We start from the raw sequence: 26,520 nt of genomic DNA on the forward strand, positions 1-26,520 counted from the left end.
TGCTCCAAATTCTTGAAGAAAAACCCTAATTCGACAATTTGTGTGTTTAGGATAAGGGGGTCTCTTACACGTGTGTGTATATGACACCAGCTTGGGAGGGAGTGAAGCTTGTCACACAGCCTGACACTGCACAGAGCATTTGCTTACGTTCTGCTGTGCGTTAAAAACGAAATAGTTGGTCTTCTGGAAACACTTTCTTCAGTCAGTGTTATTATGAGAGAGCAGCATGGTTCCCCCTTCATAGTGTTAATTATCACTTTCTGCCCACGACTCACCCTTCCAACTGTGCCGAAAGTCTGTTATCTCACTGGCCCAATAGCATGTTTATATAATATGACAAACGCAAGGCTTGTTAGTATATATATATATATAATCACATCAAGCAGGGTCGGCTGATTTATGTGCTGTTAGGCATGGGGTTTGTCACAAGATTTCTTTTTTTTAACTTTTTGATAATATGGTTTATTTGACATAGAGAAGAAATGTAATAGGGATCTCCAGTAGAGAGAGCTGAGGTTATACAGGCAGACAAATGAGCTTGAAGTACTGTCATTGCAGCAAGGTGCTTTTAAAAGATCTTAAGTGTGAGGTTGGAAAGGGGTTACCAGATGGTGCTTGTCACTAGGGACAGCTGTTAAATCATGGTTTTTAGTCCAACATCCGGTCACAGCAGATCTCTAGCAAAAAGAAATGCAACTTTACATATCCCTGAAGGGAGCAGCTTTCAATGAAGAGCACAAGAGCCTTTGGCAAAATAACGCACACATCATGTGAAAGTTAAGCATCTTTTGAGTAATAGATCTAGGGAGAAAATCTATTTTTGGCATTTACCCCCTACCCCCCCCCCCCCAAAAAAAAAGCATGTGATGATTTGTATGTACCTAGAACCCAGGCACGTGCTACTTTGAGAGTCGTCCCTTATGTCAAATGGCTCTCTAAAATGCATGCATTCTAAGAAATAATGTTCATCTGCCTTAGAATATGGATATTATATGTGTCCCAGAATTCATTGAGCTTTGTGAAAGTCATGCTTGGCCATTGACCTTCCATATGTGTAGACGGCAGGCATTTACAGATTTTCTGTTCAGCTTCAGTCTGGATTATAGCATGGCTATACCTTCCACAAGGTAATATGTTTAGACAATATAGTTTAAAGCTGCTTCTGTTTATCCAACGTTCATCTTAATAACTTGACACTTGAGCAGCATGAACTAGAAGACAAGCATAGATGGAAATTTAAATTCTCCAGTAGAACTTTTAAGAACTATATCGCTTCCCTCAACGGGTAACATTGTTGAAGCTTTATTAATGGGGTTGTTCACCTTTGAGTTAACTTTTAGTATGATGTGGAGACAATTTGCAATTGTCATTTTAAGTAATCTGGTTGCTAGATTCCAAAATTCCCTAGCAACCATGCATTGATTTGAATATGAATAGGAGAGGGCCTGAATAAAAAGATGAGTAATAAGAAGTAGCAATAACAATAAATGTGTAGCTATATAGAGCAATGGTTTTCACATGTGGTTAGTGACCCTCATTTGAAAACTGGAAAGAATCAGAAGATAAAGGCAAATAAATCAAAATTGAAAAGTGGGCCATTCTATAACATACTTGAAGTTAAGTTAAAGGTGAACCACCCCTTTAATAGGAAATGACATCCATGAAACTGCAAGTGTGTGGTGAAGTAGAAAGCATTACTGTGTCGATGCCATATTAGAGAAAAAAATTGAAGAGACTTGTTCCTAACAGGGTTTTCAGTCCTTGCTGAAGGGGAAAGTAAGTTTGAGATCTGTGCATGGAGTATGCAAGTTTTACAGAAGTTATGAATGCTAAAAAGGTTTGGGAAAAAATAATAAAGCAGAATATAAACCCAAAGTAAACTGTGGATGGAACGGCATTAAATGCAAAAATTGCACCAATTTTTTCTTTTACATGAGCTCATTACGTTGGCATATGTAGAAAAGGTACGATATTAGCTTCCAAAATATAAATATAGGAAAGGAAACCGTAAAAATCTACCTATGATAGCATCCCCCTCCTAGTGATCCAACCCTTCCCTCAACTTGTTCCATGAAGTGATGGGTTTTGGGAAGTCTGTCTGCTTTCCAAAGAATTTGTGCTCCACGTGCACTGGAAAGCAGAGTATCTTCAATCCCATTTTCCATCACTTCACAGTGGAACTAGTTACATAGTTAAGTTCCAAAAGTCCATAAATTTAAACCCTTCGATTGAACCCCAGTGTCCATACATACACACAGACTCACACTGACCCCTCCATACACTCAAAAACTATATATACACCTGTATCTATATTAATTGTAAAGTTTAGTATCACAATAGCCTTTGATATTATAACTGTCCAAGAAATCATCCAAGCCTCTATGAAGAACCACAAACACTGCTTCAAATTAAAGTTATTTTCCTCTAGTCTGAAGGGGTGGCCTCTGGTGCGATGATCCATTTTATGGAAAAAAATGTCCCCTGCTATTTGTCTATAATGTCCTCTAATGTTCTTGTAAAGAGTAATCTTATTCAAGCATCTTTTTTTCAGAGAAAACAACCCCAATCTTGACAGTCTACCCTCATAATTCAAATCCATAATTTTAGCTCATTCATATATTTCTCAAGGACTTACTAGAGACCTATAAAGAGGCAGAATTATGTTTTCATCCCTAATTTTGCCTCTCTTTAGGTCCCTGGTAAGGCCTCATCTTGAGTATGCAGTAGGTAAGGAGCTGGCTAACTCTGTGAACATAAAGGGGGAGGGGACTGGATGTGTAACTGTAAATGTGTAAGGGTTAAAGTGTATGAATGGACTTCCTGCAGCCGTGCCATTGTGGAGCCAGACATACATGTCATTTTTAGATTGAATGGCAACCTCTAAACTGTGCTAAGGTCCAGGAAGGGAGCAAGGGTAAAGAAATGAAAGTCAGGTTGAGGGCAGGCAGTGCAGGGTCAAAGTTACAGTTAACAGGCATAGGGCAGGGCAAGCAGTGAAGAGTCAAAGTATGTAACAGACCAAGGTCAATCATGGATCAGTGGCCAACAAATTAGTGGTTATATATATATATATATCCAAGTAAGGCTAAGAAGCAAGATGCACAGGCCTTATAGTCTAAACATTCTTCAAATTGCCCATATGATCATTATCCATATGTAATGCACAGGGCTCCCTTAAAGAACAGGTTTATAAGAACAGTTCTACCATTAATGAGAACACATAGTGCTTCACCAAATACAAATCCAATTAACAACCAAAAATGGATTTCTTTCCTAGAAAACAATGTACATGCAAAATAAATATATACAGTAGTTTCTTCTGAGCCTGTTTCTCTTTTTAGTCCCCTTCACTTCCCTCTTCGCGTTACTACCAAACCAGATCCAAGAGCTTATTTAATTACTCTGTTAAGAAGCCTAGGTTTCATTATTTTAAGTGTTTAATTCTACACTGATGTGGTGAATCTAAAAATGTGACTGAGAACAGTAGCTATTTGTTGCTTGCAGGTTCAGGAAAGCAGAATAGCTCATAAGATGGAGTAGGTCCTGGCTGGCAGTGCTGAACACAGTATAAGGGCTCTTACACACGGCCGTTCGGACCTGCGCTCCCCTGCGTTCCGTTTTTTGGCGTTCAGCCGCAGGGGAGCGCAGGAATAGACGCAAGTCATTATTTGAAATGGGCCTGTACTCACTCAGGCGCGTGTAGGCGCCGAACGCAGGTTCAGACGCAACATGCTGCATTTTTCCTGCGTTCGGCGCCTACACGCGCCTGAGTGAGTACAGGCCCATTTCAAATAATGACTTGCGTCTATTCCTGCGCTCCCCTGCGGCTGAACGCCAAAAAACGGAACGCAGGGGAGCGCAGGTCGCAACGGCCGTGTGTAAGAGCCCTAAAATGAAATTGGCCCTTTGTGAAAGAAAAAAACATCCATTATCCGTATTCCTAATTCACATACATAGAAGCTGAATAATATAATTGAAAGGTTATAGCAGTGAGTGAAGTGCTAAACAGCTATTGACTTTATTTTAACTTTATTTACTTCTATTAAATTACTTCTATTAAATTGGGCCGCATGAATCCATTTCAAGCAGTCCCAGTACTCATATAATATGCTTACCATCACACTGAAAGCGAGAGCTGAGCTCTAAGCTGTGTCTTGGGTCGGACACAGCTCTTTGGGGATTTAATTAAGTTAGTAGGCGGCTGAGTGAAAGCAGATGGTCAATCAAGTCCAACCCTAAAAACTGATCATTAAGTGACTCAACTAGAGTAATTAGGAGGGGAGAAAGATCCATGATGATTCTAGTTCAGGATGTGTAATTGCATTTTCTGTGTATGCCACTTTGTTAATGGAATGGTACTGTTGCTAAAGACAGTTAAGGCCCCATAGAGAGATGCGGTTGATTGAAAAAGGATAACCTGCTTCTAATATTAATGAAAGGATTGCCTCCTTTAAAGAATTGGGTTAATTGTTCTATTTGTTGTTTTTTTCCTGAAACTATAATTTGTGCTGTTACATCAGTAATATGTGGAGTAGACACATTTCTGGGATTAGGCCCATGAATGTATTTAAAATAGTTGCTGTAAATTATATCATTCCCTTAATATATCCAAATAGTATATACAGTTGTGTTCAGAATAATAGCAGTCCAACATCACTAACCTGATCAATCACTGTTTTTGGTAGAAATTATATTTCTACATGGCAAATTATTTACTAGTAGGTGTTGTAGAGTAATAGAAAACCAACATGACATGCGTGATTATGTAACTGAATCATTATTGGAGGCTTGTTCCAAATAATAGCAGTGTTCCAAATAATAGCAGTATGGAGTTCAATTAGTGAGATAATTCATTCTGTGAAAAAACAAGTGTCAATTACGGCCCTTTTTTAAGGAAAGAAGACAGCAAATGTTGTGCTTGCTGGTTATAGAACATTTGCCTCTTTGAGTAAAATGGGTCGTTCCAGACATTGTTCAGTAGAACAGCGTACTTTGATTAAAAAGTTGATTGGAGGGGAAAACATATAAAGAAATGCAGAAAATGATAGGCTGCTCAGCTAAAATGATCTCAAATGCTTTAAAATGGCAACCAAAACCTGAACGACGTGGTAGAAATCGGAAAACTACCATGGGTAGAAGAATATCCAAAATGGCAAAGACTCAGCCAATGATCAGCTCCAGGAATATCAAAGAAGGTCTAAAGTTACCTGGGAGTACTGTTACAATTAGAAGATGCCTATGTGAAGCCAATCGGCAAGAAGCTCCTGCAAAGTCCCATTGTTGAAAAAAAAAAAAAAAATGTGCTGAAGAGTGCTTTCTGGTTGTGTCAGCACAAAGGATTGAAGTTAGAGGCTTTATACTTGGCAGTTTATAGAAGAATCAGGACACTGGTTACATAAGGTGTTGAAGGTCTTTTAGATGGGCCTGTCTTGTTAAACTGGTATCATAAAATGGGTCCGTAATATTAAATATTTGTGTTTTTTTTAACATAAATGTTTGATGACTGCTGTGTTTCAATATGACATCCTCTACAGGGCTTTTGTACCCCCTGGCTAGACAACAGATGGCAGAATTTCAGATTATGTGAGATCAACAATTAGTGTACAATACCCAGTATTATAAGAGTCTTTTTAAAAAACAATGCATCCGTGCCAGCCCCAGATATACTACAACCACCAAAAAATGTTTTTGTTTGTTACATTTTCCCCATATGCAATGCTTGTGGCCCTAATACGTGTCATACTAGCACGTCAGGATTTATATACATTTTCATTGAACATAAGTGAAACAACAAAAGAAATTCCTTGGCAAAGAGGATGGACTGTGCCCTCGGGTCCCTGCAATGCCATTAAACTGAAATGGCCACAACTGTTACACATACATTTAGTGTGCCTTCTGTAATAAAATCAATGAGTAAGTCCCTCAGCAAAGCCAGGCAAAGATCTATTCGCACTGTAACACATAAAATTAACAATATAATTGCAGTGCCCCTGTTAAACGCTTTGGGCTACATGCGTGTGAGTTTGATTAACTATTTAGTTACTTCTTCCCATCTAATGTTGATTTTGTTGTCACATACGGTATCAGATAATGTTACATTTTTGCCCAATAGACGGTACCTTTTAGTTATAGATTTAACATGAACTCTATTGTGTGTGTGTGTTTGTATTAAACTGCAGAGAAGGTTTTGTTGCAGTGGAAATCAAACTCAGATTTTGTTCCTGGGAGTGCAGTCAAGTACATTGTCATGATTGTCAACATTGTTTCTTCCCTATAAGATTCTGTAACCTTCTTTTTCCCTAGTTCTAAACATTGGCTCCTTTGTCTCTTTTAAAACTGACCTAAATTGCTAGAGACACAATTGTTGCTGTATGTATTTTGTGTTTTGCTCTTGTCAGCATGTTTGTCTAACCAGTGTCCTTTTGTTGTGCAGGTTGCTTCGAATGCTGTATCAAGTGCCTGGGAGGAGTTCCGTATGCTTCACTGGTGGCCACAATTCTTTGTTTCTGTGGGGTGGCACTTTTCTGTGGCTGCGGTCATGTGGCACTTACAGGAACAGTAACCATACTTGAACAGCACTTCTCTTCAAACCCCAGCGATCATGTCCTCTTGACTGAAGTGTAAGTGCTTCAAATGATTTCTTACAATTACACAAACTGTCCTAACACACAAATGACAAAGCAGCGCAGGCCACTATTACAGTTTATTCAGAAGGTTTCTGGATAGCAGATCTTTCCGTAATTTGGATCTTCATACCTTAAGCCTACTAGAAATTTGTATAGCAGGTTAGGGACCTGTTATCCAAAATGCTCTGGACCTGGAGTTTTTCTAGATAACGGATCTTTCCATGATTTGGATCTTCATACCTTACGTCTACTAGAAAATTATGTAAACATTAAAGGACCAGCAACATCAAAAAAAAAATTAAAGAAATAACTTACCGAAACTCCGATTGCGCTCCTCTTCAGAAAAGGCGATCGCGATCCACCGTGCGGTGCTTGATTTCTCCTCCCTGCCTTCCTTATAGAAGATAGCCAGGGAGGAGAAATCGAGCGTCACTCGATGGATTGTCGCCTTTTCTAAAGAGCGGAAGCAGAGTTTTGGTAAGTTATTTCTTAATAAAGGCTTTGCGATTTTAGAGTTTCATTTGTCTTGTTGTTTTTTTTTTTTCAATGTATAACTAATTTTTTTTAAAAATGTTTTGATGTTACTGGTCCTTTAACTAAACCCAATAGGCTGGTATCTTAGTTTGGAACAAGTACAAGCTACTGTATTATTATTACAAGGAAAAAGAAAATATTTTTTTAAATATGGAGTCTATGGGAGATGACCTTCTGGATAACAGGTTTCTGGATTAGGAATAGTTTCCAAGAAGGGAAGAAGCACACCAGCTCAGCCAGGCAATGCCTTTAACACATTTATTTGCAGAAGTATTCGAAGCACAAGCTTTAGGGGACCAACCCCTTCCTCAGGTGCAACCTGGATAAGGAATCCCATACCTGTATTTGATTTTAATGGAGTCTATGTAAAACAGCTTTCTGGATAATGGGTTTCCACATAAAGGATCCCAGACCTGTACTATCAAGCCTAATTTGCAAATCGATCAAAAATGGCAACCTCTGAACAAATATAACATGATATTTGAACAAAAGTCACATGATATAAAGGGTTTTGATTTGGTTCAGCTGAAGAATAGGCTGTTTCCCCATAGACTACATTATAATCAAATAATCCAATTTTTTAAAAATAATTTTTCTTTCTCTGTAATAATAAAACACTGCCTTGTACTTGACTCGAACCAACAATATAATTCTCAGCTGTACTTTTCCTTTATCCATAGAAAGCTTTTTCCTGTATCAGTGGGAGCAGAGCTAAATGTACTTGATATGGGATAATCTAAATGTTTCACAACCTGATGAGATTTGTTAATTTTTTTTATTTCTCCTTTACAGAATACAGGTAATGCAGTATGTCATCTATGGAATTGCATCTTTTTTCTTCTTGTATGGAATCATTCTATTAGCAGAAGGCTTCTATACCACCAGCGCAGTGAAGGAAGTACATAGTGAATTTAAAACTACAGCCTGTGGACGATGCATCAGTGGAATGGTGAGTGACTGCAGTTCTGTCACTTGATTTTCAGAGGGGTGGAGCTACTTTTCTTACATACATACTGTACAGAACTATAATCTTATTTAAGGAAGTCCATTCACATTTAGTCTTTGGCAGCAGGATTAATCAAGTATCCAGTACCATTTCACAAATATAACCTTTCTAATACCCAAAGAAATACATTTTGCTGTCAAAAATAAAAATTGTGGGTGGATGTTATCGATACTATCCTCTCCTTGCTGGAGTGGTAGCATGTACAGGTATGGGATCTGTTATCCAGAAACCCTTTATCCAGAAAGCTCAGAATTGTGGAAAGACTGTCTTCCATAGACTCCGTTATAATCAAATAATCCAGGTTTTTATAAATAATTATTTTTTTCTCTGTTATAATAAAATAGTACCTTGTACTTGATCCAAACTAAGATAGAATTAATCCTTATTGGAAGCAAAACCAGCCAATTAGGTTTATTTAATGTTTACATGATATTCCATTATTCAGACAACTCAAGCTCATGAGCATTCTGGATAACAGGTCCCATACCTGTACTGTAAGCTTTAGACAGGGCTAGCAACATGTATGACAGAGAATTAAAGGGGAACTATCGCTTAAATGAAAATGTAATACAAGCTTCCTCATACTGAAATAAGAATTTTTCTAAATACAATCAATTAAATATTCTGCATTGTTTCTGAAATAATCAAGTTTATCTTCACTTTCCCTCTCTCAGCATCTGTTTCTCATTATTCTGTCTTCTTGCAGCAGTTGGCTGTCAGATATTGGTGAAGCTTATATTAAATTTAAATTTTCACAATCGTTCCCCTTTAAAGGAATTGTTCAGTGTAAAAATAAAAACTGGGTAAATAGACAGGCTGTGCAAAATAAAAAATGTTTCAAATATAGTTAGTTAGTCAAAAATGTAATGTATAAAGGCTGGAGTGATTTGATGTATAACATGTCAGTCAGGACACTACTTCCTGCTTTTCAGCTCTCTTGGTTTACACTGACTGGTTTCCCTGGTTACCAGGCAGTAACCAATCAGAGACTTGAGGGGGGGCCACATGGGTCATATCTGTTGCTTTTGAATTTGAGCTGAATGCTGAGGATCAATTACAAACTCACTGAACAGAAATGTACCATGTGGCCCCCCTTCAAGTCGCTGACTAACTCAGAGTTATAGAGCTGAAAACAGGAAGTTGGATTCTGGCTGTTTTATTAGACATCTGTTCACTCCAGCCTTTATACATTACATATTTGGCTAACTAATTATATTAGAAACATTTTTTATTTTGCAAAGCCTATCTATTTACTCAATTTTTATTTTTACACTGAACTGTTCCTTTAAGACGAGGGTGAAAAGTAAAAATTTTCATACGTGGTAGATACTTGACAAAGCGGGTTGATCCCAAAATATGATCAGTCTGTAAATTGTATTAAATATTTTGTGGCCCAATATGAAATCTGTTTTAACTTTTTCATCTGTCCCCAGTTTGTTTTCCTTACCTATATTCTGGGAGTGGCCTGGCTTGGCGTCTTTGGCTTTTCTGCCATTCCTGTTTTCATGTTCTACAACATGTGGTCCTCTTGTGAATTTATCAAAATATTGCCTACAAATCTGACCACCACAGCCGATCAGATATGCGTGGACATCCGGCAATTTGGTGAGCATGTTATAGTACAACATTATTATTTATCTAAATGTACATCTGCTGCACTATATATATATATATATATATATAGCTGCAATCATCTGCAGTGAAGAAGGGATTTCTAGGGAAAGAAGTTGCTGAGTGGCGAAACGGATTCTAGAAAATTCAGAAAAGTCCATTTGCTTCAGGCTTAATTCTGCTAGATAAAAACCAATATTGTGACTTCCTGTGCATAATTTGAAGGCCTGAATCTGAATACTGAAACATTAGGCTGCTGCAGTAGGTTCAGTATATGAAATAAAGCATTTCTACCGCCGATTGGTTTTAGGGTTTACTTTTCCTTTAATATTCTCTTGAGACGTCCCTGCTCTGGGCATACTTTGTCTTTCATACGAGCTGAACTAGTATCTGTTAATGACAGGAATTTGGAGGGGGTTAATTTGGGTACGATAGCTGATTTATATGGGAGCAGGAAATTGATTACAGGAGAAGTATGTAAAAGGCTTTATGGATTTCAAAGATTTAGAAGTGAAGCCTAGAAAGAGAAACATGTCACTTCATAGCTTTTAGGCAGGAAGGGGTTGCTGCGAATGTATTTTTAGCAGCTGAAAAACTATCAGTTAGTTTATAATTTATTTATTAAAAAGAGTTATTTTAGTGATAAACACCAAAAATAATTTCTTTTTTTTACCCTGTAAGTAAATGTGATATTTCAGACTCTACAGGCCCATGGGGTCTCTTTTGCAGCTTTTCGCAGTGAGAGCTGTCTGAATTACAAGCATGTGCTGGCATATGAGATGCACTGCTGAAAATGTCATTTCTCCAAGCATCAAAGCAGCGCTTCCTGTGTGGGTGCATGGAAAGGAACACAGATGGCAAGTGGGTGGAAGAGTAGAGGAAGGAATGTGCAGAATAAAGGTTTTGTAATGGATTTGGTTTCTCTTGTTTGTGTAGGTATCATTCCATGGAACGCTTTACCTGGAAAAGCATGTGGGCAAGCTTTGGAACAAATCTGCAATAGTAATGAGGTAAGTCTATTTGCTGTGAAATTTTCTGCATCATATGCCCCAGTGCAAAGGTAATAGCATGGTTGTCCACTACCTTCCTCCTTTTTGCTTTAAAGGGGTTTCAGATAGATCACCAGAGATAGTTTCTATATTCTATGTGTGACCGTTTTTCTAATATTAAAGTGTAAAGTGTCATTTTTCACCTTCTGAAGCAGCCCTGAGAGGGGGGTCGCCGACCCTGTAAACTGTTCTAAATGGATACGTTTAGTTGATACATTTCTTATTTTTGTCCCTGCTGATCAGAATCTCTGGGTTTCATTACAATAAGCTGTTAGAATTGATACAATAGTTGCTAATACTCCAGAGATCCTGCTGAGAAATGTATCAACTAAATGTTGCAAAACTGTATCAGTTTAGAGTCTGCACCTGAATTACTGAGCTGCCAGACTGAAACACTAGAGACACGAACATTCACCGTTAAACTTAGATTTTGGAAAAACAGTAAAAAATAAATAACGGAAAGTGATTGAAAAAAGTATTTCTGGGGAACAATCTAAAAACAGCTGAATTGAAAAAAGTGTTTGGAAGGTGAACAACCCCTTTAAATACATTACCAAAGCTGCAGTTCTAAATACCAAACAGAAATGATCTTACTTTTTCACAGGGAAGCATTTTGTCCATAAAAAGCTGGTGCAAAAAGTGCTATCTAACCTTTTGAATCCAGATATTCTGGTCTTCTAAAGAACCTGCCAAATGGCTTTACCTGCACAATGCATGATGCACTCATGATATCCTCGTGAATCCTAGGATCCCAGGGGGCGGCCATTATTTTTTAAAATGGCAGTTTTCTATTTGATTACCCAATGGCACATACTACTAGAAAAGTATATTATTATGAAACTGGTTTATTTACATGAAGCAGGGTTTTACATATGAGCTGTTTTATGCAGTATATTTTTTATAGAGACCTACATTGTTTAGGGGTATAGTTTTTCTTTAATAAGACCTAATGAACCTTTTCATTTGATTATTCCTTCCTCTAGTTCTACATGTCCTACCACCTCTTTATTGTGGCTTGTGCTGGAGCTGGGGCAACAGTCATTGCTTTGGTAAGAATCATCCATTTGTCTTTCTTAGGCTAGTCATAGCTAGCAAATCAGAATTTCACATCCCTTCTAAAAGTGATGTTCTCTTCAGCATGAGAAACATTTGAACTGTGAGCATTTTGAGGAAGTGCTTGTCCAAATTCTTTTTTCTATGTGAGAATATCAAGGCATCACATTTTCCACTAGTGTAGATATCCCCAGCTGCACCTTGTTCAGCATCCAAAGTTATTATAATACAATGGCTGGATCTCAAGCTCTGCCAACCAGCTCCTTACAATATATGTTGCACACAGTTGCTTTAGAGGAACAGCTGTTTCAGTAACATGCCAAGGATGTGGAAGAGCAGTTGGCAAATTATGGTTTGGAAAACTAAATTATGAAATTCATTCCATATAATATGCCTTTGTAGCAGAGCATGTTATTGTACCGCTCTGTACCCCTTTAGCACCATGTCTATTTCTTGCTTCTGTGGGCAGATTCCCTCCCATGTTCTTTATGCTACTCCCCACCATTTTGTGCTGCTTCCCAGTATAAGAAAATCAGGTCCAGTTGTTGTCATTTTACCATAAGATGGTAATAACCTTTAAAACTGCACAAACAGCGCTCATTCTCTAATGCCAATACAGGTATGGGATCTGTTATCCAGGAACCCATTATCCAGAAAGCTCCGAATTACGGAAAAGATGTCTCCCATAAACTCCATTTTATCTAAATGTCACATTTTTAAAAATTATTTCCTTTTTCTCTATAGTAATAAAATAGTAGCTTGCGCTTGATCCAAACTAAGATATAATTAATCCTTATTGGAAGCACATCAGCCTATTGGGTTCATTTAATATTAACATGATCTTCTAGTAGACTTAAGGCATGAAGATCTAAATTACAGAAAGATCCGTTATCCGGAAAACCCCAGGTCCTGAGCATTCTGGATATCAGGTCCCATACCTGTACTAAAAACATTACTATGGCTATTTCTGACATAAGTTCATTCAGTTTATGTAGAAAAGGTGCATGAACACACTTTTGAACTGCCATAATTAATATTAATGTCCTTTTTTTACACAGACATACCCAATACCACACACTGAAAGGAATCCATTAAACTTCTAAGAACCATCTCCCAACCCCTCATTGGGCCCCTCCCTCACCTTGGTCTATTGGGAATTCATGAATTCTGGGACTTGAAGCTCCTCTGCTTTCCATACACAGATTTTCCAAGAATTCATCACTTCACAACAGAACAAGATGAGGGAGGAGTTGCATTACACTATGAAGCCTAAGGGTGATTGGGAAATGGTTCTTAGCTGTGTCGTGGTTTCCTTGCAGTCTGTGTATAACAGTTAAAACAATTCAAAAATACATTTCTATTTATTTTTGGCAGTTCAAGGCACCTTTTTTACATGAGCTTATGTCAAAATGGGGGGTAAACTTTCCCTATAATACAACGCATCTTTTTATTGTTTCTGCATATTAGAGAAACAAACGTAATTCTTGAACTGGAAGTTAAACTGGGCAGCTATTAAAATGCAAATTTTCAATAATTGTGGTGGTTTAAAGAACTATCGCAAAAATTTAACTTGAATATAAGCTTCAGCATACTGAAATTCTAAATACAATCAATTAAATATTCTGTACTTTTTCTGAAATAATCAAGTTTATCTTCACTATTCCTCTCTCAGCATCCATTTCTCCTCATTCTGTCTTCATTCAGCAGTTGTGTGACAGATATTCATTGACAGTTGGATCCAATATATCTTATAGGGGGGCTCTTTTTGCCTAGAAGATTTATTAGAACCAGACATTATGGGGCAGATTTATCAAGGATTTTGCAGGTGAATAGGCTGTATTCGATTGTTTGAATCAAAGTAAGATTGAATTAGATTCTGAGTATTTAAAAAAAAAACTTTGATTTTTCAAAGTCCAACTATTGAATACATATAGGTTCTAGGAGGTCCCTCATAGGCTAAAACAGCAATTCAGCAGGTTTTAGATGGCTTATGGTCGAAGCCGACGTTTTAAAGAGCCAGTACTTGATACATTTTGATATTCTAATTTTCAAATTTTTTTCAAATCTAATTTGGACTATTCCCTAGTCGACGTAGACAAAAATAGCTTCACTTCGACCCTTGATAAATCTGCTCCTATGTCTCTCTACATGCAGTTATTTTGTTAGATTTTGTTTGTACTGGAATCAAATATTTGAGCGAGCTCTAATACATCTGCTAGGAAAAGAAGTCCCCCTATAAGATATATTCCATCTAACTTTCAAGGGCACCCAACTCCTGCCTGAAGACAGAATAAAGAGAAACAGATGCCGAGAGAGGGATAGTGAACATAAACTTGATCATTTCAGAAACAATGCATAATATTTAATTGGTTGTATTTAGAAAGTTTGTTTTTATTTCAGTATGATGAAGCTTATATTACATTTTTTTTTATATTAAAATTCCCTGACTGGGCCACTGTTCCTGTAGGTGCTATTCATTTCAAAAGCAGAAGCTTAATGAGATCAATAATCTGAAGGAATAACAGTTTCTCATCATTTCAGCAATTGAGAGTGCATAATTGATGGTGAACTACATCAATCTATTTGACTTGGCATGTATAGAGCTGAATGTTTCCAGTAACTCATAGTGACAGTTGTGTTGTTTCAATGTAAGCCTGATCTTCCCTCGGTCTATAAGACCTATAGAAGCTGATCACTGCCCAGGGCTGCACTAGGCACGAACTCTCTCCATGTCTTACTCTCCTCTTATTTGTGTTCTCTTCCACCAGCTGATCTACATGATGGCTACCACATATAACTATGCCGTTTTGAAGTTTAAGAGTCGGGAAGATTGCTGCACTAAATTCTAATTTGTTCTAGAAAAAGACATATTGTGACTGCATTGTTGTAGCTTGAACTACCACTGACACCCTGGACTAAATCTATATATATATATATAAAAAAAAAAAAACTCAGTCTAGCATTTAGAATTTATTATCATTATATTTTTGTGTTTTGTTTTGTAAATAGCAATTCTTATTTAGTCCTATAAAGTCATATTATTATTATTATTAATAATAAAAAAAACACATTGTATTTGAATACTGCAAAGGATGAGATTTGGCTATGTATTCTGTTGCTAATTAGAGATATTTGAATTCGTACAAGTGTGCCTTGTCTGTGCTCTCTTCTTGTCCCTTCCCAGTTGATTTCCCAGTAAAACATAAAGCCCGATATGTTATAAAAGGTACTAAGGGGCATGTTTACTAACATTGGAGATACATATCTGGAGATATTGCCCATAGCAACCAATCATTAGTTTGCCCAGGAGCAGTAACATGTAGCAACCAATTAGATGTGTTCTTTTAAACAGGTGACCAGTAAATGCTTCCTGTAAAATGGTTGCCATGGGTTACTGCTTCTGGGCAAATATAGTGCCTTTTATTGCATAACCCCCTTATACTTTTGTCTGGTGAAATCTACTGAACAATGGAAACTGAATGAGCTAAACAGACTGTAATTTCTCTTGCTCGTATTGTTTACATAATAAATAAAAGGGTCCGGGTGGTTACTAACCATCAGTTGTTTAGTTCCCTAGTACTGCAGTATCATGTTGTGCACAGCCCGTGTATAGGAAATTGCATGTGACAGATGTTTATTTAATAGCCAGATCTTAGAGGAACCCGTATGATTGGCCTTTGACAAGTAGAAAATGGCACAGTAGCTCTATGCTTAGGCGGCTGATTTGGCCAATAAGAGAGGGATATAAAGACATGTGACGTAGCACGGTACTAAGGCGAGGACGCCATTGTGGTGTGGAATTATCACTGGGGGGGGAGGGGGTATTTTTACATCTACGTTTGAGAGGAGACAATAAGCAATAGTGATAAAATGGATTCTTTTTATAACCTATTTTTGTAGTTGAATAAAATGGCAATAAAATACTACTTTGTGGGCTGCATGCTTTTGTTATTTACAGATATTTATACCCAGTTATACTTCGTTCCATTATTTAATGGACACACAGCATTACGCTGGGCCTGTGTATGGAATATGTGTATCTTGCAACATTAATCTAAACCTACGGGGGTTATTTAGATCAGAAATATGGTGTCGGGAGGTTCATGCAGAATATGGCATCCTAGAAACTCAGTTTTAGGTGGCACTAGTTTTGTTTCTGGCTTACTAACTAACTCAGCTGTTTGTCTGTCCCGTGCAGTGTGTAGCATAGGAAGTGCATGTCAGGCTATTAATACACATCACTACATCAGCAACGCAGATTAACTCATTTTCTCTCTTCTTTTGTTATTAAAATACTAGTAGTAATCTAACAAGCCGCTTGCTTTGCCTCTTGACCTGCTCACTAGCAATCGTGCTCACCCTTCTCTTACAGATCCACTTCCTCATGATTCTGTCTTCTAACTGGGCCTACTTAAAGGATGCCAGCAAAATGCAGGTCTACCAAGATATTAAGGCAAAAGAAGAGCAGGAGCTTCAAGATATCCAGTCACGGTCAAAAGAACAGATTAATTCTTACACATAAAAATGATTTCCCCGGCCTTACGCAACTGAGGAGCCAGTAGGTTTTTATTCGCCAATCCGCTCATGCAGAAGATTAATAAACCTGCTACCGAACTGTATTTTTTTTAACCAATCAAAACCAGTGTGTAACAAAATATTCACACCCCCTTCTCTCCGATATCTTCATATGAAACATTTCAAAATGGCAGCACTTTAACGGAACCCATGCTAACTGTGATTTGGTGTTCCGTAACTGGTCGCTTCAGTAAATCGAAATGGTAGAGCGTCAGTGGGAGACAGTTGGTAGACGGCCATAGACCATTGCATGTTGGACACACGGGGAGGCCCATTTATCAAAGATCGAATTTCGAATTCATGTGAATTTTTTTTTTACATTTGAATATACTCACAATTCAACTGCGAGGCTATTTAAGAAAAAGTTTTAGGGTCGAAGTGAAAATTCGAAGTAAAAAAAATGAAAATTTTGAATAGGCCTAAATTAGATTTGAATTTGAAAAAGATGTGACTATGCGAATATCGAAATTTATCTTAATCTTAAAAAAATTCGACTTCGCCCATTCACATCTAAAACCTGCTGAATTGCTGTTTTAGCCTATGGGGGACCTCCTAGAACCTATTTGGAGTCATTTGGTGTTTTTGGGGCAAATACTTTGATTCGAATTCAATCAAATGCGCTAAAAATGTTGATTTTTTAAATTTCTTCTTCGAATTTTGACGTTATGGGAGGTCAAAAAAAACTCCCATTACTTCGAAATTCGACCCTTGATAAATCTGCCCCTTAATGTCTTAATTTTCAATCTAATGGTTCCGACCCGAAAATACAAATCGTATTTGATTCATGCAAATCTCTATTAACATCTCCAAATGGCTCAACAGACCTCTGTCATTGACTTGTACGTGAACTCGGCAGGTTTTAAGTGGCGAATGTTTAAGACTGTTTCCATGGTCGAGTTTGATAAATCTCACATTCAAATTTACATTTGAATAGGAGGATTAAAATTCAAATGTGTGAATTTTTGTATTCAAATATGAAATTACCATTTGACCCTTGATAAATCTACCCCAAAGTGTTACCGTTTTCATATAAAATGTGAGCACTTGAGCCTTTTGTATTTAACGCCCTAGAAAAGTAGGAAAACAAGTGTGTGTGCGTCTGGTTTCACTGCTTATTGACAGATCCTGATCATTAAAACCTCCCAGCAACATGAGCATAAATCAGTTTGTATTTACTGGCTCCCCCTCCTATAGTTCTCAATCAAGGTGTAATGATTGTTACAGTGTCTTAACTCTACGTAACAATGGGGAAACCTATTCATTGGTGCATTTAAATATATGGTAGATAATTGTTGATGTAAGTCTCACATGATTTCAGTAGTTTATTGTGGTTCCACGTCCTAAACAGGATATTGAATTAAAAAAAGAAAAGAAAAAAAAAAAGTGGCGTAGGAAATGCAGATGAGGTGCCGGCTCTACGTGATGATCCACAGATATTCCTAATGTACTTTTGAAATGTGAACAGAGACTGTTCAGGTATTTTGTTTGGTTACAAGCCAGAAAAGTTAAAGAAAAAAAAAAAAAAAAAGCCTTTGAATATTTGAACACAAGCCGTTTACTGTATGTTGCGGCCAATATAACATAGTAGCCTAGATTTTCTTTCAGCAGATGCATGAAGTTGATTGTTTTAGCCCAGTGTCCTCATTTATGGGTAATGAAGGCAGTGATTTCAAATATAGTCATTTTTTTTCTATTCTGTGTAGTTGCTGGTAATTATCATGTTGCCTTTACATTTAGTGTAATATTTTTATGTAAAAGGAAAAAAAAAATTACATTTTGCTATGTATAAATTTTGTACCCTAACAGTGAATCAATATTTTCTATGAGTGCCAAGGGCTTCCTGTAGTTATATCCAAGTGTTCTAATAAATATTTATAGATAAAGGCACTGTTTCCATTATTCATGCATGTGTTTTGTGTTGGAAAAATGCTTTACGTTTGACTTGTCACTACTAGGCCTTTTTATCATCTCACACAATACAATACAGTGTACAATAGTACACTGCGTTATATTCTGTTACAGCAGAGCAATGCATTTCATACTATCTGACTTCAAGCCCCATTTTTCAGTATTTAATTAGGCCTTGCCTTATAAAATGTCCACCAATATAAAGTGGTCCAGTAGTATAGAGGACGGTTCGCTTTTCTCTTCCATCTAGGGTTTCCACCCTTTAGAAATAAAAGTAGGGGTCAGGGTAGGCTGAGTTGGTGGACCAGTGACATAGGGGGCTGTTGCAAAAGGGGGTGATGCTTGCTGTGGATTCCAGATTGTCTTCAGCAGAGAAAAGTAAGATTAGGCCTAACTTGAGGCAAATCAGGAACAGTAATATCAAAAAATGCAATTGTTTGAAAGGAACGACTAAAGTATGTCATGTTGCCCTGCACTGGTAAAACTGGTGTGTTTGCTTCAGAAATTCTACTATAGTTTATATAAACAAGCTGCTGTGTAGCCATGGGGGCAGCCATTCAAGCACAGGGTACTCAGTAGATAACCGATAAGTTCTTAAGAATCCTATTGTATACTACAGATGTTATCTGCTGTGTATCCTGTGCCTTTTCTCCTTTTTCAACTTTGAATGGCTGCCCCCATGGCTACGCAGAAACGCGTTTATATAAACTATAGTAGAGTTTTCGAAGCAAACACAGCAGTTATAACAGTGCAGCACAACACTACATTGTATTTTCATTCCTTTTAAACACTTTTCATTTTTGTGTTAAGCTGGCCATAGACGCAAAGATCCGATGTACGATTTTAGGACCGGGTGTAGAGAGTCCCGACATTTTCCGTCCCATGGAGATCGGTCGATCGGACAGGTTAAAAGATTTTTGTCGGCTGCCGATAATATCTCTGCATGTATTGCTGATCTGACGATTTTCAGTGAGAGTCTGCTTTGTCAGACATATCTTTCGTACGATTGCTGTCAGGGGCAGAATATCGGCTGATTTGTTCTATTATTACTTTATTTAAACTGAAGTTAGTTACAGGTCGGGAGATGGGGAAGTCCGATCGTTCGATCTTTGCATCTATGGCCAGCTATACTGTTCCTTTAAGTGGGAAGCCAAGGGTGGAACAAGAGGGTGTTACAAATTTACCAGCAGGTACATTGCAGTTGGTAAGGTGCATGAGCCTGGCAGCTGCCATTTATTATGGAATGGAATGGTGACAATGTTTGATATAAATTGCAGTACTACATGCCATGATGAGAGAGTCAATTAGAATACTGGTGGCATGTTGCGTATTAAAGAATATTATTTTAGAAATAGTCCTTGGGAGAAAGTGACATGATTACTTATTGGTTGGATATGAGGAGTGAAGGAGTAAGATTAAAGATAACCCAAAGGCACCGGCCCTAAGGGAAAAGTGGTAATAAATGGAAATGTTAACAGTAAAATATAATTCTGGCATTTTATGGTTGTCGGAGGATGGAAAGACCATTTCTAAGATGAATTGAATTTGTTAACCATGGCTGCTTGATTAGTTTAGTGATAAAGGGAAGCAAAAAATGAGACCGAGGTTAGACATTTAGAAGGGATCAAGAGAGGACTTCTTCAGTATAGGGCTGATAAGTGCATGTTTAAGTGGGAGTGGATGAATTCATTCAAATGGGATAGATTGAGGAAAAATGGATTAGAGCTTTTTAAGAATGGGGCTAGCATGGAGATGCTTGGAGGGTTCAGGATCAAGAAGACCGGTATTAACATGAGAGGAAAAAATCCTCTTCAGTCATAAGGGAAAAGGAGTACTGAGTAGAAAGGGAACTGGATGGCTAAATAGACGGTGCTGAGAAGTGGCTTTTATTATAGGGTAAAAAGAAGACAGATGTGATGTCTAGATGGTGCAGGCATGCGTGTCTGGGTAGGTGTGCATGTGGAAGATAGATCTGGAGTTGAAATGGGAGCAGATTGGGATTTCAGACTGAGAATACGGGAGTAAGTGAAGTTGGAAACTAAGCAGAGTTTAGAGAATATCAAGGGAGTTACTACTGGAATGAGTGGGGGGATCACAACCCAGAGATAAGCCAGGAGGTTAATGAAATGAGCTTTGAAAGAGAAGAGACACAGGGTTTTCAATGGAAATATGGAGGTCACCATGAATGATTGAGAGGGTGTTAGTGTAAAGAAAATATGAAAGTAAAGTTGTAAAACAAAGAGGCTGATTTATATGAGAACAGAAGAAAAAGCAGCAAGGCAGAACCTTAAAATAATTTTAATCGAAGGGGATCTCAATTCCAGATGTTAAAATCCAAATGTATTGTGTCCAGGATAATAGCGTATTTAAAAAAAGTGAATAAAGCTCAAAATCCTTATTATGGCTTTTATTTCCATACACACAAATGCACTGGGAACACTGCACATTCTATTCCAAATCAACACATGAAGAAAAATAGATCAAATTTGTGACTATGAAGATTTTCATTCATCTAGGACATGGTATCTGAGAACTGCTGCACGTCTGTGTTACATGGAGTCGACCAACTTCTGGCACTTGTTACATTCCACAATTCTTCTGCATTTCTTGGTTTTGCCTCAGAAACAGCATTTTTGATGTCACCCCACAAGTTTTCTATTGGATTAAGGTCTGGGGGTTTGGCTGGCCACTCAAGAACGTCAATCTTGTTGGTCAGGAACCAAGATATTGCTCGATGTGTTTAGTTGTCTTCAAGTATTTTGATGTATTGAAACTGATCCCTGGTATGTGATAAATTGGCCCAACACCATAGTATGAGAAACATCCCCATATCATGATGCTTGTGCCACCATGTTTCACTGTCTTCACAGAGTACTGTGGCTTTAATTCAGTGTTTGGGGCGTCCCTAGACCCAAAAAGAACAAACTTGCTTTCATCAGTCCACAACATATTGCACCATTTCTGTTTAGGCCAGTCAATGTGTTCTTTGGCTAATTGTAACCTATCATTTTCTGCATTTCTTTCTATGTTTTCTCCTCTCCAATCAACTTTTTAATCAAAGTACACTATTCTACTCAACAATGTCTGGAACAATGCACTATAACCAGCATGCACAATATTTGCTCCTTCCTGTTTTTACACCAGTTTTCTTTTCATATATGGACAAAATTTAACATTTTTTTCCTGGGCCTACTAATACAGGGGGCCACCATACAGCATTTTAACAGCAATAACTTTTGCTTTAATTGGATGCAAAATATCTAATTTTCATAAAATACTGTATCACCCTGAGAATTAAAAGCCCTAATGGATACCTACTACCTGATTTCCTTTCCACACTTGCTAGTACAGTTAATACGTTGTAATTGAGTTTTTATAGTTGAAGCCCAGCCCTGGCTCTAACCATGACATCAAGAGAAATGTTTATGGGATGCTTATCCGCTCTCCTTGGTACCAGTTTTAAAGTCAATTGCTATGAGCAGTTATATTTTGCTGTCTTAGATATTCCTGAAACTGTAGTGGAAAGGCCTGGACACCAATGTTTATTTATTTCTGCAATGCCTGACAAAGAATTAGACCTCTCAGAGTAGGAGTATATACCTTGGAAGGTGTGACCATAGAATTGAAATTAAATCCAACAATACATTCTCCGTTCTAGAATATTAGGGGTCCTACTGGGCTGGTATTCTGATTGTCCAAGCTGATAAAATGCTAGCCAAAGCTTGAACAGGTATTACAAATTTACCCACAATGTACATGCCAGTAAATCTGTAATACATTCTTATTCTGCCCAATTATGTCATTGGTCCACCCTTCCTACATCACTGATGCGTCTTCAGCACATCTTGGCCTGTATTCTTCTATTGAAAAGGTGGTGTAACATCTAGAACCGATGCCAAGCACCCAGGTCTCGGCTCATGCTTCTGCCTGTAGCAGCTGCCTTTGGCCTCGGGAGGAGCCCTCAGCTACTCAGATGCCGACAGGTCTTAAAATGAGAGGTGCAAGGCGAGGGGTTCTAGACAGGCACAACAGTAAAGCAAAGTCTTTGGGCAGAAGGTCGTGGTACAAGGCGTTAGGCAATAGAGAAGTCAGATCAGGCTGGGTCGGGGCAGGCAAGTGTCAAACCAGGAAGTCAATCAGAGGGGTTAAGCAGAATCGAAGTCGGTAATCAGACAAGGGTCAGGATTCTGAACTCAGGATAATCAATAGCCAGGCAAGGGTCACAACAGGAATCTAAACAGATAAACAAATTAGCACAATGCTCAGAAGCTCCAGGAACAAACCCTATAACAGGCCATGATCAACAGCATAATTGCGCCTTATATAGCGTTTGATTTTCCGTCAGCGTCAATATAAGAAATGAGACACGTGCGTGCGCGCCCTAAGTACCCAATATGGCGGCTGAAGAGGAGCTGTGTGGCGGGCATCCCCGCCGGACCACCAGGGTGAATGTCTTTTATTACAGGTGGCAACCCTATAGAATGGGCATCTCCAGTCAGCACAATAACAGGTGAATGGAACATCCATGGGTTGGGTTGAGACAGGAGTTCAAAATGTTGGCACAGAACTAAAACAATTTACAAAGAAAATAATCCAAAGGAACACGCATGGAAGGCTGCATTATGACTTCAGATTGGTAGACCAAAAAGCTTGAATATAGGGAGATATACTTCTCTGATTTAATGTACTTTCAAGTTTCCTGCTTAGTAATAAATGAGTTATAGCTACTCAAGGTATTATGTAAAGCCTCAAAACTTTCCTAAAGCCAATTTTATTTTTTGTTTTTTTTTGTCAATATTTTAATTTGTAGTATTTGGCCTTCTAGAGCACAGGGAGGATATACAAACTTCTTGCAGACTGTGCCCTTTTTGGAAGTGAAGTTCGGATGTGTGGCAAGACAGCAATACAAAACACTGCTTTAATGTGCTGCCTTAACATCATTTAAGGAAATCTCTGTTGATATTCAATGTCCACTTTATTGATAACAAATAAATACAAAACACTATATACACACTTATACAGGGATGGAGAGGATGGCAACCACTGGGGCTTCAATTGTTGCAGAACATGCAATGGAATGGCTAAGAATTACTTTGTCCTATTGCAAAATCATGTTTTTTAGGAAGATGAATGGTTTACAAAGATATGCTCAAACTGCTCATCCCAAAAGGGCCCCCAATAGTCAATACATGTGATTATGGCACATGAAGCAGATAAGATTGGTTTGCTATAACCACAACGATTATTGCTTCCACAGAAGTCCTAAAATAACCATATAGCAGCCTCTATTCAAATCCATGGTGGAAATATGATGGCAGGCATGTACGTTATACAAAATAGCCACTGTATCTCTGTTAGAATGAAAGAGACAGGCGGAGAGGCTGAAGTGTATGTGCTGCACATACTGAATCATTACACATCACAGGGGCTACAAGAAATCAATGATACAGTTGTGACCTGGGTTATGTATTAGTCGACATGAATCACTAGATCAGTGAAAGTGAATAGTGCTCTCATTTACTTGCATATCCCAATTTAAAGGAACAGTAACAACAGAAAATGAAAGGGTTTTGAAGTAACGAAAATTTGATGTACTGTTGTGCTGAACTGGTATTTGCTTCAGAAACACTACAAAAGTTAATATGAACAAGCTGCTGTGTAGACATGGGGGCAGCCATTCAAAACTGAAAAAGGAGAAAAGGCACAGGATACACAGCAGATAACATAAGCTCTGTAGTATACAATGGGATTCTTCAGGACTTAACTGTTATCTGCTGTGTATTCTGTTCTTGAAGGGCTGTCTCTATGGCTACACAGCAGCTTGTTTATATAAACTATAGTTGTGTTTCTGAAACAAACACACCAGTTGGACAACACTACATTACATTGTCGTGCCATTTAAACACTTTAATTTTTTGCTGTTACTGTTCCTTTAATCTGCCAAGGACCCTGAGCTTATCTGAGACTATGCTTGCATGTGCTTCCACACTTCTTAAAAAGCCAACACATGGTTTCTTTGTGTTTATGAATTTCAGGAAAGTAATCATGGCTGCTCTGATAAATTCGTATTCTGTACTCCTGCAGCGTTGACCTGACATGACACGATGTTGGCTGTAGACCCTGCACGCTGCGCTTGCATCAGACAGTCGTATTGCGTTGCGACTTCATCCGACATTTCTATCTCTTACCTTATTTCTGTCGCATGAGTTTTGTCGCAGCGCGTCGGATCGCGCCGAAAACGTACGTGTAGTCCTAATCGAAAAAGGATAGTGATCCGTATTTGGCCCCTTTTCCCAATCAAATGTTTTACCCATGATTGAGAGATACGAAACATGGTAAAATATTGCTTGCTAAAGGGAAGTGAGCATTCTCCCATTATTCATAACTCTATTGCAATTGCTTGTCATTTTCATTGCAGATAAGTGTCCGTGCAGCCATAGATTCTCTGTCATGCAATGAAATTGTGCATATAATATGAGTATATAGTGCCTGTGAGGACATGAGAGCCATTTGCAGCATCTTAAATAAACCATTGACTGAATAAAGCTTGTGCTAAAACGGTAGGGTGAAAATCTTAATATGATGTAAAATTTCACTGAGAAAATCCATTGGTTCTAATAAACCTTTATGTGCCTACATTCCCCTGCTTAGGGAAAACAATCCCATTTTCCTTTTTCACACACAGAGCAGTTCATTGGCATTTGATTAAAAGAGGAGAAGTGGTTAAAAGCAGATCTATCTAACATGGCTGCGTATTCAGAGAAACAACAATCAGCCCCTGACAAGATTTCCACATCAAATGAATACACGCTGTGCTGGTCACAAAAAATAATTAGCCCCAAAATTCAAAGCTCTTGGATGCGTCTTGCAAAAAGGAAGTGATTGTTTACCAGAAGTTCTCGTCGTCTTCTCCATGAGAGAGAGAGAGAGAGCGGTGATGCTGAATGGAGAGAGAGAAATGAATTTAATAGGCAGAACGCTGCGTGGGAAGCCTCACAATCAGACCCTTTATAAACAGGCTCAAGAATCGGCCCATAGGAGGTGGCTGAAAGGAGAATTGTGCAGCAAGAGGTAAAAGATGAAGCAGTTATACCCCCACGTTCAGCCAGAGGATAGAACTGCCATTATACTGTCCTCTTCCCAGTGTTGCTAAAAGATAAAGACCCACTGCTGTCCATGCTGCTATACATCTGCTTCCCAAAACTGGAACAATCATCAAAATGAAAATGTGTGTTCTAGATAATGCAATGGGTGTGGGTCGGGGTGTGTGAATGTTTGAGTGGATGTGTTTGTGTGGGGTGTTTGTTTGAGCATGTGTTTGAGAGAGTGTATGGGAGTGTGAGTATGTGATTGTGTGTTTGAGTGAGTGTGTATGTATGTGACTGAGTGTGTGTGTATGTGTGTGTGTGAGTGAGTGTGTGTGTGTATGTGTGTGTGAGTTTCCCCATCACATTTCAGTACAGGTATGGGACCTGTTATCCAGAATGTTCAGGACCTGGGGTTTTCCGGATAAGGGATCCTTCCGTAATTTGGAACTAAGTAATATATAAAATATATAAAATACCTTAGGTCTACTAGAAAATCATGTAAACATGAAATAAACCCAATAAACTGGTTTTGCTTCCAATAAGGATTAATTATATCTTAGTTTGGATCAAGTACAAGGTACTGTTTTAAAGGAAATTATTCTTAAAAAATTGGATTATTTGGATAAAATGCAGTCTATGGTGATGACTTTTCCGAAATTCGGAGCTTTCTAGATAACGTGTTTCTGGATAACGGATTGAATACCTGTACTTGCCTCCCATACATTTCATTGGATAAGAGAAATCACCCGTGCAGTTGTATTTGGAAACAAGTTCCTTGTATTAAATCTAGACCCGGCAGCAATGGGGAAATAAGAGCGTTGCTGGTGCTGCTGACAGAACAGATGAGCAGAGTGGAATTCTATAACATTCTCTTTGAAGGTTTAACCATAACCATTTTCAGAATCAGAAACTGCCTCAAACTGTCTCATTATCACACTAACGGAACACAATGTGACTGAACGTAAGAGCAGATGTAATATGCATGGTTTTAAATTCTAATTTTGTTCTGAAAATGTTCCTGGCTCTTACATTAAGTTCTCGCTGGAGTATTTTACAGAATCACGCACCCT

At 38.1% G+C, this 26,520-nt stretch overlaps 1 protein-coding gene and 1 pseudogene across 4 annotated transcripts in view; one reads left to right on the forward strand and one right to left on the reverse strand.

Moving 5' to 3' along the window:
* The window catches only part of gpm6b.S (glycoprotein M6B S homeolog), an 89,190-nt gene extending 70,853 nt beyond the window's left edge, over positions 1–18,337 (forward strand). For 2 of the 4 annotated variants that reach the window (XM_018248118.2, XM_018248117.2), the window contains exons 2-7: positions 6,434–6,620; positions 7,953–8,109; positions 9,600–9,771; positions 10,714–10,787; positions 11,810–11,875; positions 14,648–15,805. In XM_018248118.2, coding sequence (XP_018103607.1) covers positions 6,434–6,620; positions 7,953–8,109; positions 9,600–9,771; positions 10,714–10,787; positions 11,810–11,875; positions 14,648–14,728 — 737 coding nt within the window. In that variant the 3' untranslated portion in view covers positions 14,729–15,805. 4 annotated transcript variants of the gene reach the window in all.
* Positions 18,338–24,687: 6,350 nt separating this feature from the next.
* The window catches only part of LOC108709679, a 37,843-nt pseudogene continuing 36,010 nt past the window's right edge, over positions 24,688–26,520 (reverse strand).

Source organism: Xenopus laevis, chromosome 2S, assembly GCF_017654675.1.
Source record: "Xenopus laevis strain J_2021 chromosome 2S, Xenopus_laevis_v10.1, whole genome shotgun sequence".
Lineage (NCBI taxonomy): Eukaryota > Metazoa > Chordata > Amphibia > Anura > Pipidae > Xenopus > Xenopus laevis.